This window comes from Tamandua tetradactyla, chromosome 1 (assembly GCF_023851605.1).
Source record: "Tamandua tetradactyla isolate mTamTet1 chromosome 1, mTamTet1.pri, whole genome shotgun sequence".
NCBI lineage: Eukaryota > Metazoa > Chordata > Mammalia > Pilosa > Myrmecophagidae > Tamandua > Tamandua tetradactyla.
Window position 1 is genome coordinate 90,198,505 of NC_135327.1, and position 22,365 is coordinate 90,220,869.

General features: G+C 41.0%; 2 protein-coding genes and 1 pseudogene across 2 annotated transcripts in view; 2 read left to right on the forward strand and 1 right to left on the reverse strand.

Moving 5' to 3' along the window:
- The window catches only part of LOC143681021 (uncharacterized), a 46,012-nt gene extending 30,304 nt beyond the window's left edge, over window positions 1-15,708 (forward strand). Inside the window, exons 3-4 of the mRNA XM_077157724.1 lie at window positions 14,228-14,326; window positions 14,539-15,708. Of these exons, the coding sequence (XP_077013839.1) occupies window positions 14,228-14,326; window positions 14,539-14,568 (129 nt within the window). The 3' untranslated portion in view covers window positions 14,569-15,708. The remainder of the gene's footprint in view (window positions 1-14,227; window positions 14,327-14,538) is intronic.
- Window positions 15,709-15,717: 9 nt separating this feature from the next.
- Window positions 15,718-22,365, forward strand: part of PDE1C (phosphodiesterase 1C) — a 708,660-nt gene continuing 702,012 nt past the window's right edge. Inside the window, exon 1 of the mRNA XM_077120317.1 lies at window positions 15,718-16,026. Coding sequence (XP_076976432.1) covers window positions 15,726-16,026 — 301 coding nt within the window. The 5' untranslated portion in view covers window positions 15,718-15,725. The remainder of the gene's footprint in view (window positions 16,027-22,365) is intronic.
- On the reverse strand, window positions 19,120-20,449 carry LOC143685161 (COP9 signalosome complex subunit 2 pseudogene; annotated as a pseudogene).

Below are 22,365 nucleotides of genomic sequence, written 5' to 3' on the forward strand. Positions count from 1 at the left end.
AATAAATCCCCTTTGTATAAGCCAATCAATCCATTTCTGGTATATTGCATTCTGGCAGCTTTAGAAATCTAAAACACATACTATGGAGAAATGTTTTCCACAAAATTGGACTATAGTCTACAGTAAGAGATACAATTTATGATTGAAAAAATATCCTATCTATACACAGAAGAAAACAAAACACTCATGAAACAGCTGTGACCTTTACTCATTGTGATGCCCTCTGATACTCCTATTCTATTCTATTCTGTTCTGTTCTCTTCTATTCTATTCATATAAAACATGTTTGAATATTTCATATAAAACATTTAATGGTGGAAACCATTAAATTAATTTTTGCATTCACTGGAGAGTCACAACCACAGCTTGAATAATACTACTCTAAGGAATAGGACTAGAGCAAGAAAATGAAGTAAGACTAATTTCAACACATTATAAAGAATATCGTATAAAAACATTTTAGTTATGGACAATTTCAAACATATGCAATGTTTGAATGGGATAATGGACCCTTACGAATCTATTGCCATTTCAACAGTTATCAACCCATGGCCAGTCTTGTTTCTACTCTATTCCCATCCTTCCCCCCTCAAAAAAAAAATCCCTTTGGGATTGTGTTATTCCGAAGGAAATACTAGACATGTATTTTCATCAGTGAATACTTTGGTACGCATCTTTAAAAGAAAAGGATTGTTTACAAAATTTTAACCACAAAACTTATTTCACCAAAAATTAACTATAATTCCTTAATATTGTCAAATATCCAGTCAGTTTTCATATTTTCTCCAATATAGCATGAATTTTTAAATAATTTGCTTGAGTCAGCATCCAAATAAAGTCCATAATTTACAGTTATTTGATAAGGGCCTTTGAAAAATTTTATTAGTGCAGTTGCATGTTTACAGAAAAATCATGCAGAAAGTAGTCTTCCTATACACCCCCTTTCACACACACAGTTTTCCGTATTATTAATATTTTTCATTACTGTTGTACCTGTTACAACTGATAGAACAATATTATTATAATTATACTACTAACCGTAGCCCATAGTTTACATTGTACATTGTACAGTTCTATAGTTTCTTAAAAATTTTTATTCTGGCAACATATATGTATTAGTTAGGGTTTTCCAGAGGAACAGAACCAATAGGAGATATCTGTAAATATGAAATTTATAAAGGTGTTTCATGCAATCATGGAGATGCAAAAGTCCAAAATCCATAGGGCAGGCTGTAAGGCTAACCAATGAAGTTCATCTACGAACTCTACAGGAGAGGATGGCTCGCTTAAGAAGTAGTGAAAATTCTCTCTTCCCCTTTAAAAGTCTTCAACTGATTGGATTAAATTAATTTGATTGGATTCTTTCCTTGTGGAAGACACACTCTTAGTTGTTGGTAGATGTAGTCAGTCGTTGCAGTAACAGTTAGGCCAGTGCTTGCCTGACCAGACAACTGGGCACTATCACCTGGCCAAGATGATACCGGAACCTAACCATCACAATATACCACCAAAGATTTCCCATTTTAACTACATTCATATATACAATTCAGTGGTGTTAATTACATTCACAATGTTGTGCTACCATCAACATTATCTGTTACCCCCAATTTTTTTCCATCATCATCCATCATCCCGAAAGAAACTTTACCAATTAAGCTTTAACTTCCCATTCCGATCCCTACTCAAGCCTCTGGTAACCTATCCTAGTTTCTGACTCCATGAATTTGCTTATTTTAATTATTTCATATAAGTGAGATCATACAATATTGTCCTTTTGTATCTGGTTTATTTTGTTCAACATGTCTTCAAGGTTCATCCATGTTGCAGCACTCACCAGAACTTTGTTCCTTTTTATGGCTGAATAATATTCGATTGTATGTATATACATTATATACACATTTTGTTTATCCATCCTTCCATTGATGGACATTTAGGTTGCTTCCACCTTTTAACTGTTGTGAATTATATTACCATGAACATCAGTTTGCTCAAGTTCCTGCTTTTCTTTTGGGTGTATGTCTAGAAGTGTAATTGCCAGGTCATATGGTAAGTCTCTACTAATCTCTCTGATGAACCACCACACTCTTTTCCACCTTGTTGTATTTATTAATATAGAGTGTCATTCTTTGTCTCTTTTAGCAGTTTTGCATTTAAGTCTATTTTGTTCAATATTAGTATAGCTACCCCAGCTCTATTTTGGTTACTGTTTGAATGGAATATCTTTTTACATCCTTTCACTTTCAAACTGTTTGTGTTCTTGGGTTTAAGGCAAATCCCTCCCAAGCAGCATATATATGGATCATATTTTTTTATTCATTCTGCCAATCTGTCTCTTTTGATTGGGGAGTTAGACCCATTAACATTCAATCATATTACTGTATAGACAGCACTGATTTCAACCATTTTATCCTCTTGGTTTTTTTTTGTTGTTCTTTTGTTTATTTTTTTATTCTCTGGTTTTTATATGTTGTTTTGGTTTGCTAAAGCTTCCAGAATGCAATGTACTAGAAATGGGTTGGTTTTTACAATGGGGATTTATTAGTTTACAAATTTATAGTTCTAAGGCCATGAAAATGTCCCCATTAAGGCATCAAAAGGAAGACACCTTGTTTGCAGAAAGGCTGCTGGCATCTGTGGTTCCTCTGTCACATGGAAAGGCATACGGCTGGCATTTGCTGCTCCTTCACTCCAAAAAAAGAAGGTTTTGTTGCTTTCAGCTTCTGATTTGGGTGGCTCTCTTTCTGAGAATCTTTTCTTAAAAAGTTCAGGACTTTTTTCCCTCTGTGGGTTCTCTCTGGGTGTTTCTCTTTCAGCCCTCTCAGGGTGTTTCTGTCTTTTACCTTCATAAAGGACTCCAGTAAAGGTTAAGACCCACTTTCAATTGGGAGGGTCACATCTCAACTGAAATAACCTAATCTAAAAGTCCCACCCACACTATGTCTGTCCCTGTTGGATTAGAAGAACATGGCTTTTCTGGGGTAAAACAGCTTCAAATCAGCACATATGTCATGTCTCATTTTTGTCTCTCTTTTTAACCTTTTAGTTACCTTTACCGATAATCTTCATTTCTATACTCTCCTCCAAACTTCTGTCTCTCCTGTCTTTTTCTTTCAGCCCGAAGCACTCTCTTTGGTATTTTTTGTAGGGTAGGTCTCTTAGTGATGAACTATCTCAGTTTCTGTTTATCTGTGAATATTTTAAACTCTTCATTTTGAAGGACAGTTTTGCTGGATAAAGAATTTTTGCCAGATAAAGAATTTTTGCCTGGCAGTTTTTCTTTTTCAGTGTCTTAAATATATCATATCACTGCCTTCTTGCCTCTATAGTTTTTGATAAGAAATCAGCACTTCAATAATTTTGGTTTTCCTTTGTATATGATGAATCAGTTTTTCTCTTGCTACTTTCAGGATTCTGTCCTAATCTTTGGCATTTGACATTCTGATTAGTATGAGTCTCAGGGTAGGTATAATATTTATTCTGTTTATAGTATTTTGTACTTATTGAACATGTATATTTTTGTCCTTCATAAGAGATATGAAATTTTTGGCCATCATTTCCCTTTCTTCCCTGTTTCCCTTCTCTTTTCTTTCTGGGACACCCATGATGGATATGTTTGTGTACTTTGTGCTGTTATTCAAATCCTTGACACCCTGCTTAAGGAGACCTGGAAGAACACCAAACTTCGCTTTGATGGTGTATTAGTTAGGGTTCTCTAGAGAAACAGAATCAGCAGGGAACACTTGCAAATATAAAATTTATGAAAGTGTCTCACGTGACCGTAGGAACGCAGAGTCCAAAATCCACAGGGCAGGCTGCGAAGCCGATGACTCCAATGGATGGCCTGGATGAACTCCACAGGAGAGGCTCACCAGCCAAAGCAGGAATGCAACCTGTCTCCTCTGAGTCCTCCTTAAAAGGCTTCCCATGATTGCATTTAGCATCACTAATTGCAGAAGACACTCCCCTTTGGCTGATTACAAATGGAATCAGCTGTGGATGTAGCTAACGTGATCATGACCTAATCCTATGAAATGTCCTCATTGCAACAGACAGGCCAGCGCTTGCCCAATCAGATGAACAGGTACCACAACTTGGCCAAGTTGACACCTGTCCCTAACCATGACAGTCCACCCCTTGTCAACTTGGCACCTATATATATATATAACCTTAGACCATACTTAATTTTCAAATGAAAACAAATAAGCACACATTTTTTCTTTTACCTGACAATACTCAACTGTCCTGCATATAACTGGAAACACATTAAATCTCTCCAGAATAGGGTGCAAATCCTTGGGCAACATTCATTCTTAAACTTGATATCTTACAACTTAAATAGTATAACACAAATAAAACAGCATTACAGTCCTCGTTTCTGTAACTGATCACGTGGTCGAAGTTCATATTTATCACTACCTTCTTCCACTACCCATTCCATGTTCCCTTTCCCCTCAGCAAGCACTTCAGCTGGCCATGGTTCTTTGCCTGGTGGGGTGACCCAAACCTTCAGTCCTGAAGTTTCAGAGCCATTAGTAGTCCTGCCTGGATTGTGTTGTTGCAGTTTTCCATTGATTTTAATCACGGGGCATGGTAGTACTAATAGACGCCCCAGGGGATCTCCTATATTCCAAGAAAACTCTTCTTTACCTCCATTATGTAGTTGCAGTCCTACTTCCTTCTGATAGTCAGGGTCAATTACCCCAGACAATAATGTAATCCCCTTCTTGGTGTGTTGATCCAGAGGCATAAGTAGCCCAAAGTGGCCAGGTGGCAATCTTAACTTCCAGTTCAGTGGTATCACTGTTGTTTCTCCTGGAGAAAGCACACCCCGTTTTGGAACTAAAACGTGTAGACCAGCAGAACTCAGGGTAGCAGGGACAGGAAGCAAAAATTTTCCTAGTGGATCACTAGGAGTAATAGTGAGTGGCACCACACCCATTTCCACCCCTTGGTTCCTGGACCCATGGATCCTGGCTATGGGAGAAACAGTACCATACAGCGGACGCTGATTCAGAGCATACACAGCTTCCTGGAGAACATTACCCCAGCCTTTCAAGTTTTTGTCACCTAGTTGGCACTGTAATTGAGTTTGCAAAAGGCCATTCCACCGTTCTATCAATCCAGCTGCTTCTGGATGATGGGGAACATGGTAAGACCAGAGAATTCCATGAGCATGTGCCCACTCCCACACTTCATTTGCTGTGAAGTGTGTTCCTTGATCCGAAGCAATGCTATGTGGAATACCATGATGATGGATAAGGCATTCTGTAAGCCCACGGATAGTAGTTTTGACAGAAGCATTGCGTGCAGGGAAAGCAAACCCATATCCAGAGTATGTATGTATTCCAGTTAGAACAAATCGCTGCCCATTCCATGAAGGGAATGGTCCAATGTAATCAACCTGCCACCATGTAGCTGGCTGATCACCTCAGGGAATGGTGCCATATCGGGGGCTGAGTGTGGGTCTCTGCTTCTGGCAGATTGGGCACTCAGCAGTGGCTGTAGCCAGGTCAGCCTTGGTGAGTGGAAGTCCATGTTGCTGAGCCCATGCATAACCTCCATCCCTACCACCATGACCACTTTGTTCATGAGCCCATTGGGCAATAACAGGAGTTGCTGGGGAAACAGGCTGACTGGTATCCATAGAACGGGTCATCTTATCCACTTGATTATTAAAATCTTCCTCTGCTGAAGTCACCCTCTGGTGTGCATTCACATGGGACACAAATATCTTCATGTTTTTAGCCCACTCAGAAAGGTCTATCCACATACTTCTTCCCCAGACCTCTTTGTCACCAATTTTCCAATTATGGTCTTTCCAAGTCCCTGACCATCCAGCCAAGCCATTAGCAACAGCCCATGAGTCAGTATACAAACGCACCTCTGGCCAGTTTTCCTTCCAAACAAAATGAACAACAAGGTGCACTGCTTGAAGTTCTGCCCACTGGGAGGATTTCCCCTCACCACTGTCCTTCAAGGACACCCCAGAAAGGGGTTGTAATGCTGCAGCTGTCCATTTTCGGGTGGTACCTGCATATCGTGCTGAACCATCTGTAAACCAGGCCCGAGTTTTCTCTTCCTCAGTCAATTCAATGTAAGGAACTCCCCAAGAGGCCATAGCTCTGGTCTGGGAAAGAGAAGGTAATGTGGCAGCAGGAGTGGAAACCATGGGCATCTGTGCCACTTCTTCATGTAACTTACTTGTGCCTTCAGGACCTGCTCTGGCTCTATCTCGTATATACCATTTCCACTTTACAATAGAGTGCTGCTGTGCACGCCCAACTTTATGGCTTGGTGGGTCAGACAACACCCAACTCATGATAGGCAACTCAGGTCTCATGGTAACTTGGTGGCCCATGGTTAAGCGTTCAGTCTCTACTAAGGCCCAGTAGCAAGCCAAAAGCTGTTTCTCAAAAGGAGAGTAGTTATCTGCAGCAGATGGTAAGGCTTTGCTCCAAAATCCTAAGGGTCTGCATTGTGATTCTCCTATAGGGGCCTGCCAAAGGCTCCAGACAGCATCTCTATTTGCCACTGACACTTCCAGCACCATTGGATCTGCTGGATCATATGGCCCAAGTGGCAGAGCAGCTTGCACAGCAGCCTGGACCTGTTGCAGAGCCTCCTCTTGTTCAGGTCCCCACTCAAAATTAGCAGCTTTTCTGGTCACTCGATAAATGGGCCGGAGTAGCACACCCAAATGAGGAATATGTTGTCGCCAAAATCCAAAAAGACCAACTAGGTGCCTCTTTTTTGGTTGTGGGAGGGGCCAGATGCAGCAAGTTATCCTTCACCTTAGAAGGGATATCTCGACATGCCCCACACCACTGGACACCTAGAAATTTTACTGAGGTGGAAGCCCCCTGTATTTTTGTTGGATTTATCTCCCATCCTCTGACACGCAAATGCCTTACCAGTAAATCTAGAGTAGTTGCTACTTCTTGCTCACTAGGTCCAATCAACATGATATCATCAATATAATGGACCAGTGTGATGTCTTGTGGGAGGCAGAAACAATCAAGGTCTCTGCGAACAAGATTATGACATAGAGCTGGAGAGTTGATATACCCCTGAGGTAGGACAGTGAAAGTATATTGCTGACCTTGCCAGCTGAAAGCAAACTGTTTCTGGTGGTCCTTACTAATAGCTATTGAGAAAAAAGCATTTGCCAGATCAATAGCTGCATACCAGGTACCAGGGGATGTATTGATTTGCTCAAGCAATGATACTACATCTGGAACAGCAGCTGCAATTGGAGTTACCACCTGGTTGAGTTTACGATAATCCACTGTCATTCTCCAAGACCCATCTGTTTTCTGCACAGGCCAAATAGGAGAGTTGAATGGGGATGTGGTGGGAATCACCACCTCTGCATCTTTCAAGTCCTTAAGAATGGCAGTAATCTCTGCAATCCTTCCAGGAATATGGTATTGCTTTTTATTTACTATTTTGCTTGGTAGGGGCAGTTCTAGTGGCTTCCACTTGGCCTTTCCCACCATAATAGCCCTCACTGCACGAGTTAGAGAACCAACGTGGGGATTCTGCCAGTTGCTCAGTATGTCTATGCCAATTATACATTCCGGAACTGGGGAAATAACTACAGGATGGGTCCGGAGGCCCACTGGACCCACTGTGAGACGGACCTGAGCTAAAACTCCATTGATCACCTGGCCTCCATAAGCCCCCACTCTGACTGGTGGTCCAGAGTGACGTTTTGGGTCCCCTGGAATTAATGTCACTTCTGAACCAGTGTCTAATAATCCCCGAAATATCTGATCATTTCCTTTTCCCCAATGCACAGTTACCCTGGTAAAAGGCCATCGGTCTCCTTGGGGAAGACTTAGAGGAAGGTCAACAGTATAAATTTGTGGCAGTGTAACAGGTTTCTTCCCCATAGGGACCTGGCCTCCCCTTCATTCAAGGGGCTGAGGGTCTGTAAACTGTTTCAAGTCTGGAAATTGATTAAGGGGCCGTGACTCTGTGTTTTTGTAATTCAGGTTAGACTTCTGTTCCCTTGACCTAGAACTTTTTTGTTTATACAGCTCCAACAAGAATTTAGTAGACTGCCCTTCTATTGTATTTCTAGGTACCCCATGATTTACTAGCCAATGCCACAAATCTCTGCGTGTCATATAATTTTGATGCCTCCTTTGAGTTTGTTGTCTATTATAATACCCGCGTCTACCCTGTCTTTGGTGATTAAGTGCTGCCACCTGGCTTCTGCCAACTCGGGATCCTGTCATCCCCATTGTGTTTAAGGATTCCAGCTCAGTGACAGCAGTTCCTACAGTAATATCTGACCTACAGAGAAGTGCAACCACAGAGCTCTTGAGGGATGATGGTGCTAGTCTCACAAACTTATTTCTCACTGTTCTGGTAAAAAGTGCATCTTCTGGACATTCCTGGGGTGTAAGAGCAGGCTTTGCATGATAAATCCACTCTAACATCCCAATCTCTCTAAGCCTCTGGATCCCCTCATCTACATTATACCAGGGCAGCTCTGGCATTTCAACCTCAGGTAATGTTGGCCACCTTTTGATCCATGTTTCAACCAACCACCCAAACAAGCTGTTAACACCTTTTCTAACTGCTCTAGCTATAACATTGAATGCAGAATCTCTGCTTAGTGGGCCCATATCAATAAATTCAGCCTGATCCAGCCTTATATTCCTCACACCACTATCCCACACTCTTAAAATCCATTGCCACACATATTCCCCTGATTTCTGTCTATATAAATTGGAAAACTCACACAGTTCTTTTGGAGTATAACGTACCTCCTCATGTGTGATACTTTGTACCTCACCTTTAGGGGCCTGTTGGGACTTTAGTCTAGTTATAGGTCTAGAAGAAATGAGGGGTGGTAGGGGTGGGTCATGAAAAGAATTAGAAATATCTTCCAAGCCATTTGCTTCAGGGCTTTCATTTGCAGTTTCATCTGGTGAAACAGGATTAATAACTCTAGGGCTAATCCCTTCAGGAGGAGGTTGGGTGGCCAATTTCTCAAGGCAGGCTGGAGGTGGGGTGGCTATGTCCTCAGGGCAGACTATTACAGGGTTATCTAAAGAAGGCTCAGCATGGTCTAGGGTTTCAACCTCACCTCCAACATCATTATCAATCCATATGTCACCATCCCATTTTTCAGGGTCCCACTCCTTTCCAATCAATGCCCTCACTTTAACAGCAGACATCATGCAAGACTGAGATTTCAGTTTACGTTGTAAAGTTGCTACTCTAACAATAAGATTCTGAGTCTGATTTTCAGAGATCTCAAGTCTACGGCTACAGGAAATAATATTTTCCTTCAGGATACTCATAGAAACCTCTACATCTTTCAGACGGCACTTAAGCTTCTTGTTTGAAGCCTTAAGCCCATCCCTTTCACCCTTTAATGTAGACAGTGTATCTAACAACAACCAACCAACATCTCTATAACTCTTAGTTCTACAAAACTCTGTAAAGGTGTCAAAAACATTATCCCCCAGAGTCTGGCTTCGTACAAGCGAAGCATTAGGAGAATCGAATGATGATATTTTGACTATCTCCTTTGCCAACTCAGTCTATGGATTGGGAGTGTCATTCTGATTACGGGAATCAGAGTCCTTAGTGTCTCTGAGCCCAGTCAGAGTAGAAAACCATTCATAAAAATTCTATTCCTTAAGAACCACTCCCGGTACCAAGACGTATTAGTTAGGGTTCTCTAGAGAAACAGAATCAACAGGGAACACTTGCAAATATAAAATTTATGAGTGTCTCATGTGACCGTAGGAACGCAGAGTCCAAAATCCACAGGGCAGGCTGCGAAGCCGATGACTCCAATGGATGGCCTGGATGAACTCCACAGGAGAGGCTCACCAGCCAAAGCAGGAATGCAACCTGTCTCCTCTGAGTCCTCCTTAAAAGGCTTCCCATGATTGCATTTAGCATCACTAATTGCAGAAGACACTCCCCTTTGGCTGATTACAAATGGAATCAGCTGTGGATGTAGCTAACGTGATCATGACCTAATCCTATGAAATGTCCTCATTGCAACAGACAGGCCAGCGCTTGCCCAATCAGATGAACAGGTACCACAACTTGGCCAAGTTGACACCTGTCCCTAACCATGACAGATGGCTTCATGAATATGTGCTTTTCAGGCCTACCCTCTATATGGCACTCTCCAGCAAACAGATTCCTGCAGTCCTAAGGTTATTCTGGGCCTTTATGTCTCAACCGACTCTGCCCCTGTTGGTGTGGAGCTCAAACTAGCTTCTTCTGTCCATGGCAAGTTAAATCCCTATCATAGAGCCAGGACCCAGCAATCTGAATTCACTAATCAAAGCCCTGAACAGGGCAGGCCACGGTGGTTCAGTAGGCAGAGTTCTCGCCTGCCATGCCGGAGACCCGGGTTCAATTCCCAGTGCCTGCCCATGCAAGGAAAAAAAAAGAGAGAGAGATAAAAGCCCTGAACAGTGCAAGGCCATGCCCTCCCCCAACCCCATTTCTTCAGAAAGAGCCGCCCTTCAGCAAAATGTTCCCTGCACTGTATCTCTAAATCACTCTGGTTCAGAAGACTGCTCCTTGCACTGTGTTTCTAAATCATCCTGCTTTCTCCCCTGTTAGGAGCGGGGTTGAAACAGAAGCTGCAGGCAACTTTTGTCCTGAGGGGATTGAAATTGTAGCGGCCCACCAAGCCAGGACATAGCGTTTCATATTTGCTAATCAAAAGCACTAAGGAAGAGGACTTTTATTTCCAATCAGGGACTGGATCTCGAGGTCGACTGCCACGAGAATGGGGGATGGGCACCAGAATCCACAGCATGGAGATTTCTTCTCATAATTCTTCACTGCAGGTTATTAGTCTCTTCCTTCTGCTCTTCCCTGGAGGTTGTACAGTGTTCTTCTGGCCTCTGGAAACTGTTGTTTCAGACAGTTCCTGTTTGTTTACTAGCTGCCCTGGAGGACAAACTGAGTTTTGAAGCTCCCTACTCCGCCATCTTACTGGTTTATTTCTTTTTTATCAGCATGTGGCACATAGAGGATGTCTTAGGGTGGTAGCATTATGGGTGGTTTAATTTTCTTCTTTTTTATATTCTCTAGTCTATAGATTTTCTCCTATGAATGTAAAATACTTTAATAAAAAAGAATATATCATAAAAAATAATGAACATGCTACAACATGGAAGACATCATGTTGAGTTAAATTAAGCCAGATTCAAAAGGACAAATATTATATGGTTTGACATAATATGAAATACCTAGAATAACTAATGCACAGAGACAGAAAGTAGACTTTAGGTTACCAGAGGGTGGGGGTGGAGTTATTGCTTAATGGGTACAGAATTTCTGTGAGGCGGATGCAAAGGTTTTGGTAATGGAAGATGGGGATGATAGTACAATATTGTAAGTATAATTAATGTCACTGAATTGTACACATAAAATGGTAAAAATGGAAAATATTGTGTTGTATTATGTTATCATAATAAAAATTAAAAAAACAACTGAACTCTCCATTATTGAGGCATTAATTAGGAGCTATAAGTTTTAATTAATTAATTTTTTGTCAGAGTCCTATAGAATAGGAGTCTATGCTGGGTGGGAAGTTGTAATAGATGACCCTATTATCTCTTTCAACTCAAGTTAAATATATATATATTTTTTACAGCAGACAGAACACTGGTTGGAGTCAGAAGATTTGGGAGCTAGATTTGTATTTTACCTACCATTTAAGTTTAGCAATCCATTTTAACTTTCAAGCATTTATTTTGCTTGAATATAGTATAAGGGTGAATAATACCTTTAACCGTTTAATTTATATCGACAAATGAAACAATGGAGCATATAGCAGAAAAACATCCTGTGTGTCATTGTTTTAATGAATAAGTCTTGTGATGTTTATTCTTGTACCATACCCAAAGGCTTAGTAATGACATTACATTGCCAGGTCTCTACATCCCAACCTTTCTCCACTCTGATTTTCCTGGAGCAGGCCACCTTTTGACCTTTCAAGGTTGAGTCATATGCACTTTTCTTTTCATCTGCCAATGTCTGTGGTACAATTCAGTCTCCCAGCACTATATTACATTACATTAAGCTATATGTACATTCGATTTATATATATATATATAAAGCTATTGGTGCCCAATATATGTTAAATGAGCCCAGCTGATTTCTTCTTATGTTTTGCTTCTTTGCTGTTGTGTGTTCTGATGTGACTTGAAATCATGGGGTCACCTAGGTTAGGGGTCTTCTCTGGAGCCTTTTGAACGTTGTTGGGAGTTGTTTAAACTTCCTAAGTACAGAGCAGTTAGAATGAGGCTGACCATAAGGTAGAGCTGTAAAGCTGGTGAAAAGTGGAACTGTGGTTGTGCTGGAATGAGTTGGGGACTGGAGTGGAATAGTTGGGTTCTATTCCTGGCTCTCCTGCCACTAACATGCTGAGTGACTCTGGTTTCCTCAACCTGACCAAGAAATGACTCTAGTTTCCTCAATTTGGGGGTCTCTTAGATTGTTTTGGGGGCTGTTATCTGTGTTGAACCTATGATTCCAGATTGGTTCTTACTGATCTCAGCTCTATTCTGGCCTTTGTGGGGTCTTGTAGAAATAATTTAATTCTCTTACCTCCATTATCATGAGCGTTAACAATATTTACATCACATAGTTCTTATAAGAATTAAATGAATAAAATATATAAAATATCCGGTATGTGCCTAGTACCCACCAGGTTCTCTCTCTCTCTCCCTTCACTCTAACAGGGATAAATGAATTTCCATCAAAAGCCCTAGCTGACTGAGGCATAGAGTGCGTTCTCACAGGGGTATTTATAGTCTAAAAGGAAACTATTAAAAATGTTAAAATCTTTAGGACTTTAAGGAATGAATCCTGAATGGTGAATTTCAGGTTGTGTTAGGATGTTGGTAGGTGGGCCAGCAGAGCTTTCCTCAGCAGAACCTACTGAGCACCTGCTGATAGAAATCTGGTGGGAACTCTCCTATCTTTAGTGGATAAGGTCAGGGGCCTGGGAGAGGAAAGATAAGGACCAAGAAAATGAGATCACCAACAGCTGGCATGTTCTCTAACAGCTTCTTCTAACCCAACTCCAGCTGATGACACACAGCCCCATTTTTAAAAATGCAGATGGAAAAATGGAAAAAAATTGCTTAAGTTTTCCAGATTCATCTCTTCCCATTATCAGGGGAGCTGGGAGAGTCTGATTAGCAGAAGCAGCATCAACAACCAAATTCTTAGGAGACCAATCCCTCTTCCCCCGGAGGGTGAATGTGTGTGTGTGTGTCTGCACACACGTGCCAGGGGAGCAGGCTTTTCCTAAACACAAGGATAGGAAATGGATGAAGATGTTATCCCTTGAGGGGCAGAGGCCTTTGAGATGATCCTTCGTCATGAAAGAACTAGGCTTGGTTTTGCCGTTTGCTCAGAAAGAGAGGCAAAGGGAAATACACGGTGAATTTTTTTTTTTTTTCACATGGGCAGGCACCAGGAATCGAACCTGGGTCCTCTGGCATGGCAGGTGAGCATTCTTGCCTGCTGAACCACCGTGGCCCAATACACAGTGAATTTTGTAGAGCCAGGGACAGATGGATTTGAAATCTGACTCTGCAACTTACAATTAGAGTGAGCCCAGGCAGCCATTTAACTCTTATGTTTGCTTTCTCATCTGTCAAGTGGGGAAAACTCATCTTGAAGGGTCTTTAGGAAGATTAGATGTATTATAGTTTTCAAAGTGCAGGGCTTATAGCAGATGGATAGATGAATTAGTAGATGGATTAACAGATGGATAAGAGGAAGAGAAGAGAAATGTGAAAGACAATGTCATTCACTGAGCTCTTACTCAATAAAGGGGGAGGCACATTCAAAATAAATAAAAATAATATGCCACGGGCTCCAATTAATCAGATACTGGCCACCATGCTGGAGACTCCTACTGTGCCAGATATCAACTCCTTAGATACCAGATATGAGATGGTATGCATTTGTGCATGCATATGTGTATGCTTATATTTGTGTGTGTGGGTATGTGTCTGGGTCTGTGTCCATATATCCTGGAGAAGGGCCTGGGTCAGTCAGGTTGGCACGGGAACTGTGGAGCTCAGGCTAGCAGCTCTTATCTACCCATATGGTAGTATTTTCAGTGCTGTTGTAGCCAAGTGGAATATATCATTTAGGATAAAACTGGAAACTTACATCTTTCCATGCCTTCCTGTTAATGATGCCCATATCTGGTTTGCAGGAAAATCAAGTGGAGGTGCAGGAACAGGAAATGTCTGCCCAGAGAGCTCTCTTTCTAATAGGGCCTTTGGCCAGAGTGAGGATTTACACCAGTCCAAAGGTGAGCAAAGGAAGAATAAAAAGTGATGAAAAAAAAAAAACTGTAAGTAAGTTAACATAGTAATACAGACACATGGGTAGGTGGGCTTTGTTGCATTTCATTTAAGTGCCGTAAGAAGATGGTTCCTGATGATGCAGAGTAGAGATGACACGCACTGTGACCTGCCCTGATAATACTATTTTGCATTAACTTATTTGTATGTCATTTTACAGATAACACTGTCAAGTCATATCATACTGTGATAGAGTGCTGAGCAGGGAAGCGGGAGGCCAGCAGAGGAATCCTGGAGAAGTCATTCCCCTCCCCCCCATTCCAATGTCAGATATGCAGAGTACTGTACAATTGTTTTGCTTAATAACTCAATGCCTGAAAATGCTGGGTATGGGAAGTAGTGTGGATAAAAAATGGATATAGAAAAAGGAGTCTCTGGCTCCAGGCCCTGCTTGCCCCTGACTGGATGAGTGACCTTGGGCAAGACCTAGAACCTCTGAACAATAAGCTTTTAACTGAAACAATCCCTGGCTGCCCTTCCTGCTTCTGGCCCCACATTAGGCACCACCACCTTTCCATTCCAGTCAACGGAGGGATGGGGTCAGTGGCCTTACTCTGGCAGCAGGTCTATAAGGGGCAGCTGGGAAGGTCTATTAAAAGGCGCCCTGGATGCTCTGGCTTCCCCTCTCGGGACCCCGGAGGACTGGCTGGCGCCGACTCCCTCGCTCTCCTGCCGGGAACTAGCTCATCTGTCTCCTTCTATGCTTCCGCCTTCCTCTCTAGCCTCAATCCCCCACAGGAAGGGTGGGCAGTCTTGGTGCCCAGGGGAGGCACAGGGAGGGGGATTTACAAGTCAGCCTCAGGGGCAGCTGCGGCAGGGTTCCCTTGAGGAAGCACAGCCTAGAAGAGCAGTGAAACTGGTTTTAAGAGTAACTGAGAAGAAAACAGATCTCGACTCCTCCTCCACCCTTTCTAGCCTTCCATTCCGCAACCCCCAACACCTCCCTCTCCAGGGACAGAGGCGGCTCGGATGTGCCGGGAGGAGCCAGAGGAGATGCCAGGCCTTCGGCCCCAGGTGAACCAAGTGAAGAAAGTACAGACAAAAGTGTCCCTCACTTAATGCCACTCCCCTTCCTCACACCACCTCCCTCTCCCGCCAGTAAAGCCTCTGGATAACCTCTGCTCATCGATTCCCCCAAGCCTTTCCATCCACTCCGGACTGTCAGACAGGCGTGGACTTGCAGCCCTCTCTGTGGCCTCGTCTTCCTCCTTCACGGAGGAGGGTCAGAGGCGCAGCAGACGGCTGGGGACACCCCAGCGCGAGAAGGTAACCAAAGTTGGCAGGCAAGGGGTGCAGGTCCCACGGGGCGCTGGAGCTGCTCACCTGGGCTGGGCTGGGTCCGCTGAGATGGGCTCTGTTTCCTCGGCGCTGGCGCGGTCTCGCAACGCCGTGGTGCAGTTGGGTTCGTCGCCACCGCAGCCCGAGGCACCGCCCGCAGCTCCCCGAGACCCACTCGCGCTCTCCAAGACCCGGATGTCGGGTCCAGTGCGCGGAAAATCGCTCGCCCCGGCAGCCGCCTGGGAAGCACAGCCCGCTGCGAGGATTCGGGAAGGGGGAGCAAAGTTGGCGAGTCCGGAGCTGTCCCCGGTGCTGAAGCGCGCAGAGAGTATGTCCCAGCCTTACTTGCCCGAAAACAGAAGCGCTGAGGGTGAGTCTCCTTATCTCGCATAAGGATCGCGGGGTGCTGCTGCCAGGAGACCTCTGGGGGGCTTCTTTTGCTTTTCGGAGAGAAGCAAAAGCTGTGACTCCCAAAAGGATTTCGCTTTTCTTGTTCTCTTGCCCACAACTTCTTTTACAAGTTAAGACTCATTTCTGGTTCAACAGTTCAATGGGGGGGGGGGGGGGGGGGGTCATTTTCAGACGGCCTATGTTTCATAGGGGTTTAGTTGTAGCTGGCGAGACAGTTTGCACCCTAAGGATCCCTCTCCTCTAGTTTTGCACAGGCGCGGGCACCGTGGGGGAGAAGTCTTCCTTGTCTTGGATGGGTAAGGATAAAGGAAATTCTTTTTCCTGTCTCCTCTCAGGAGAGTTGGGGAAAGAACAGGAGATTCCTACTTGTCTAAGAGTTAGTTCCACGTATGAAGAAGGGAAACAAACTTTGGACCAGTTCCCATCTCCTCTGACGGCGACTTTTTTAGGGCAGGCGGCGAAGGAGAAGTCAAAAGGGCACACTGAATTTGAAATCAGATGTGGATTTGGATCCCTATTTGCTGTTTCCACTGTGATCTTGGGCAAGACGCTTACTCTCCCTGAGACTCAATCTTTTTTTCTTTTTTCATCTGTGACGAAGGGATGAAAGTAATACTTATTTTATAAGAATTTTAAAAATAATATCTCACAGGTAGCTGGAAATTCGGATCAGACACAGTGTGCATAGAAGTACTTTGAAAATTGTAAAATACTATGCAAATATTCGGTATTATATCTGGACCAGAGCTTTTGAAATTCTTTAGTTGAGGAAATAGGGGTAAGTTTCTCACTTTTAATATTTTAGTTTGAGATATTCAAAGGCTCTTTTTCTTCAAGGCAGGTCTTGATTTGTGTAAGTGGCAGGAAAACTCCTGAGTTGATCCATATAGCTTTCCTTAAATTCTCACATCAGCTGACCTTTTGGCCTCACACATAAATCCTCCCCTAGTCCCAGGCAGTACTGTGGTTGTCACTGCAAGTGTTTATATTTTCAAGACAGATTCAGATTCAGTGGACAATGTTGGTTCCCATAAAAAGAAACAGATATGGTTATTAGAGAAGGGAATTGGCTTATACTTTGACTCACTGAGAGACAAGGATACATATATTCCCCTGAGAACTTTCCTTTAAAAAATGAGAATTTGTTCATTAACATTTTTTTTTTTTTTTTGCCATGGACAGGCACCGGGAATTGAACCGGGTCTCCTGCATGAGAGGTGGGCATTCTAACCACTGAACTACCCGCACACCCCCTGTTCATTAACTTTTTTTGTTTATTTTAATAATATCTTAAACTTTTTAATTTCCTATGGAAGACATAAATTTTCTCTTTCATTTTCTTTCAATTTTCTACAATATCCAACTTGTACCTGTAGTTAATACTGTTTAAATCTACTAAAGACATGAACTGATTGCTTTCCTAAATATAAGGATTATATAGTTTAATGTAAATATATATCACATATTTTAAAAAATTTTTGACAAAACCAAATAAGCATGTCTTATTTTAAGTCCATGCTCCTTCCACTACTTATAAAATCTGATATAATGATAAAAAATTCTTGGTTGTCACTCTTCGGTTACAATAGTCTTCCTCCCAAACTGCCACTCAATTTTTACACAATAACATGCAGTAGAAAAACCAAAAAAATTATCTTAAACTTAATTCTTCTTTTTGGTGCTATAAAATAATGTGAACTTTTAAAAATGAAACAAATACATCCAGAACTCACTACATTCAAATGAGCTGAGTTTCTCTTAAGGTGACAGTCACTTCAGAAGGCCACAGTCCCTTTTTCTAACTATTCTGCCATTGTTCAAGATACCTTTAAAACTCTTTTGGGATTGCCTTCAAAGCCAGCTGCATACTTTCCATTATTGCCTCAAAGATAGATTTAATTTTTGGAAACTGTTAAGTCATTTAGTGCCAAATAATGGTTAAGGACAAAAGCTTGGTAATACTTAAAACAAAACAATGTGTACTCATAAAGTTAACAGTGTGTGTGACAGATTAACTCTGAATGCAATTCTAAAACAGCCAAACCTAAGAGGTTTTGGGTGATGGTAGATTACTGGAATTAGGAAATAACCTTCAAGCACAATCACTAACCAGGATAACATTCATTTAGCTGTCTATGCTCTGACATACTTGTTTAAAGTGAACATTCTGAAAGTGAGAATTTATTCCTTTAAAAAGGAATATCATTCTTAAAAAAATTTGTACCTTTAAAGCATTACTGTCTAAGTTCAGTACTATACAAGTGTTCTGTTAGAAATTAATTCTCCTTATTTTATCAATAAAGACTACTTTCAAAAACCTGAAAGTAAATAACCAACTTATTTGCCCCATGTTTTAAAAAATCATTAACTGAACATAAAAGAATTTGAACTCTTTAAAGAACTAAAAAAGAAAACAAAACCCCCAAAATGCAATAAAAACACATCAAGAGCCAAATTGCAATTTCTGAACTGCACTGTTTATTTTGCTGCTTGAAACCTAAGTGACAGTATGCCACTATAATTAAGGAGTTTCATCTAAACCTTTACTACGCTGCAGGTACAGAAATATCTGGACACATTTTTGAAGAATTTTGCAAAATGCAGCAAACATTTTAGTTTATACATGAGAAAAGGAAGTGTTCAGAAGGGTATGCATTTCAAGTTATTGCAGATTATTTGTGAGAATTTCTGCAGGTAAAACATGTTTAAGTTTAACCAACAGTAGTATGTCAGTGTATTTAAAATCATGACAAAAATCTTCTTTCTGGTCATGTTGCCCATGACAAATTACTATGATGTTGTACGTTTAGGGCAAGCTGTCACTACAGCATAAATCCCATGGCATTTTGGTTTTCTTCTGGAGATTAAAACTGTTTTTCTTGGGATAAATGCAGAAGCAAAACACAAACCAGTTGATCAAAAGAGCCCTTCTGCCATAACTTCATTAATTTTCAGGACACATCAACCGACAGTAATTTTGCCATTCCCAGTTCTTTTAAGGATTACCTCTCTGCACTTTGCCTTGAGTACGTCTGTAAAAGCTTGCTCTCTGTTAAGCCAGTTTACTGACTGCAGCCTGGTTGAGAGAATTTAATTGGTTGGCCCATTTATCTAGAGCAGTATATCGTGCACCACCCCTCTTCTGATGATCCAGTTCAAGGAGCTGGTTGACTTGATCAATTCAGCCATGAATAGTGTTATCCAGCATGCACTGCACCAGCAAGCGTTCCACATCACCTACATCTATGTTTAACTCCTTAGAAATGAAAGGAATATGTATTCTTGTGTAAGGCTTAATTAACTTTATGAGCACTTGTGTTCTGATGTTTCACAAAAGCTCTTCAATATGTTCTCTTATGAAAGGGTCATCCATGTTGCTGTGATTTGTTTTCAGAAGCTTTTCAAATTCAGTGATGTCATTATTCTGATAGGCACTTACTAAATTTGTCATTGCTAGAATTTCCGGATCATTTTCATATGGCTTGGCTTCCTGTGAGTCAATTTCATTAGCATATTTGCTAAGAACAAATATTTTAAGCAAGTAGTTTGTCTGGGACTCCCTGATTCATCATAATTCTTGAATGCTTCAAAAAAAATCAGTGTGTGCCTTTTCAAATTCACCTTCCCTCAAGTGCATTTTACTACCACATTCTCTGATGGCTCCCATGATCAGTGGATGAGGGATAGAAGACTTGATGTTAAGTGACTGTTCATAGAGTGCTTTAAGTTTTTTGTTATTTTTCTGTGCTGTGATACATTTGAATTTCCAAAGCATATATTTCTAATAACTGTGTGCCTCTTTTCAGGTCATCTTCTCCATCATCAGTCTGGCAGGATTGATGTAATTGGTGTAAAATTTTTTGAAGTTTTCCATACTCCTCTCGTTCTAAATATAATTTTCCAAGTTTTCTGTTTGTCTTAAACCACAGTCTATCATTCTTAGCATCTTTCAAAACTTCCAGTGTTGTGTTATAGGATTCCTGCAGTAAATCCATCTGACATAAAAAATCAGAATTATGTTTAGAAGTAGAGATATATTCAAGAATAGAATTAATGGATTTTTCAGAATAATTTCTTGTTACTGCACTCTGAGTATAGGTCAATAGTTGTTTATATCTGTCCATCATTTCTGGAAAGCTTGTCAACCTAAAGTTAATCTTAATCATTTGTTTCCTTTTGGACAATCCCCATTGTCCTTTTTCATCTTCAAGTTCCAAAACCTTTTGGAAACTTCTTAATGCTGCTTTTGGGTCATCTTTCAATGCTTTGGAATCATAGTACTGATTTTCCAAATCCACATTTGGTTCAGAGTTACTATCTTCAGAATATTCTAGGTCGTTGTCCTCCTCATCACACATGAAATCATCCTCCATGTCAGACATCTTGGCCGTGTGGTCATTAACTTTTGATTGCTCTTATTCCTTTAAACAATTCCCTCCTCCCCCTTTTTTGGGGGGTGCATGGTCCAGGAATTGAATGCTGGTTTCCTGCATGGAAGGCAGGTATTCTAACACTGAACCACCCCTACAACCTCCTCTCCCCTTTTAAATGAGAATACATGTACATTGTCTTTGCAAGAGAGAATTTATCATTATAAAATTGTTAGTTTCTTCCATCTATGGACATCTTTGTGGTGGTAAGGGGAAGAGAACCACATTTGGAGTCAGGAAACCTTGGTCCTGCTAAGTTCTGCAGCCTTGGGTTTACTTATATTTTCTAAGATTTTCCTTTCAATTCTTTTAAAATGACTATGAATATAGTTGCCCCACTTGCTATGCCATGAAGCTCAAAGGAAATGATGAGGTAAAAATGATTTGTAAACATACGTATTGTACAAGTGTAAAGCACTATTAAAGTATCTGGGTGCTTAATATTTTCTAATACGTAGGATGCACATTTATACACAAACTATCATGGTTTACCATAGTTTATAGGATGAAACATGGGCTTCCTTAAATATTATTTTTTTTGTGATATAAGTTGAATTATAAATACATATATCCATGGAAAGTTATTACCATTTTTTTTGTTGTGGTTGTCATGTTTCCGGTAGTGTGGAAAGAAGATTCAGATGTTGCAATTTGAGTCACACATTTATAATGTCTGAAAACCAAATTCTGGGAAATTTCATTTCTGTTCTGCATCCAGTGAATAAATTTATACCTTGGAAATATTTATAACTTTAACTTTTTGATGATTAATCAAGAATTAATTTTTTCATTGCTTCCATTTAATTTCATAACAAATACTCCAATTAAGTAATGGTATTCTGAATTTTATACCACCTAAGATACTTATGAAAAGTTATTACATTTCTATAATTCTTTCTTTTTTTTAACTTTTTTTATTAATTAAAAAAATTAACAAATAAAACATTAAGATATCATTCCATTCTACATATACAATCAGTAATTCTTAATATCATCACATAGTTGCATATTCATCATTTCTTAGAACATTTGCATCGATTTAGAAAAAGAAATAAAAAGACAACAGAAAAAGAAATAAAATGATAACAGAGAAAAAAAAGATTATACATACAATACTCCTTACCCCTCACTTTCATTTACCACTAGCAATTCACACTAAATTTATTGTAACATTTGTTCCCCCTATTATTTATTTTTATTCCATATGTTCTACTCTTCTGTTGATATAGTAGCTAAAAGGAGCATCAGACACAAGGTTTTCACATTCACAGAGTCTCATTGTGTAAGCTATATCATTGTTCAATCATCATCAAGAAACATGGCTACTGGAACACAGCTCTACATTTTCAGGCAGTTCCCTCCAGCCTCTCCGCTACATCTTGAACAACAAGGTGATATCTACTTAATGCATAAGAATAACATCCAGGATAACCTCTCAACTCTGTTTGGAATCTCTCAGCCATTGACACTTAGTCTCATTTCACTCTTCCCCCTTTGGTCGAGAAGGTTCTCGCAATCCCTTGATATTAATTCTCAGCTCATTCTAGGGTTTTTCTCAGTCCCTTGATGCTGAGTCTCAGCTCATTCCAGGATCTCTGTCCCACGTTGCCAGGAAGGTCCACACCCCCGGGAGTCATGTCCCACGCAGAGAAGGGGAGGGTGGTGAGACTGCTCATCATGTTGGCTGGAGAGAGAGGCCACATCTGAGCAACAAAAGAGGCTCTCTTGGGGGTGACTCTTAGGCCTAAATTTTAAGTAGACTTGACCTATCCTTTGTGGGGTTAAGTTTCATGTGAACAAACCCCAAGCCTGGGGGCTCAGCCTATAGCTTTGGTTGTCCACACTGCTTGTGAGAATATCAAGAATTC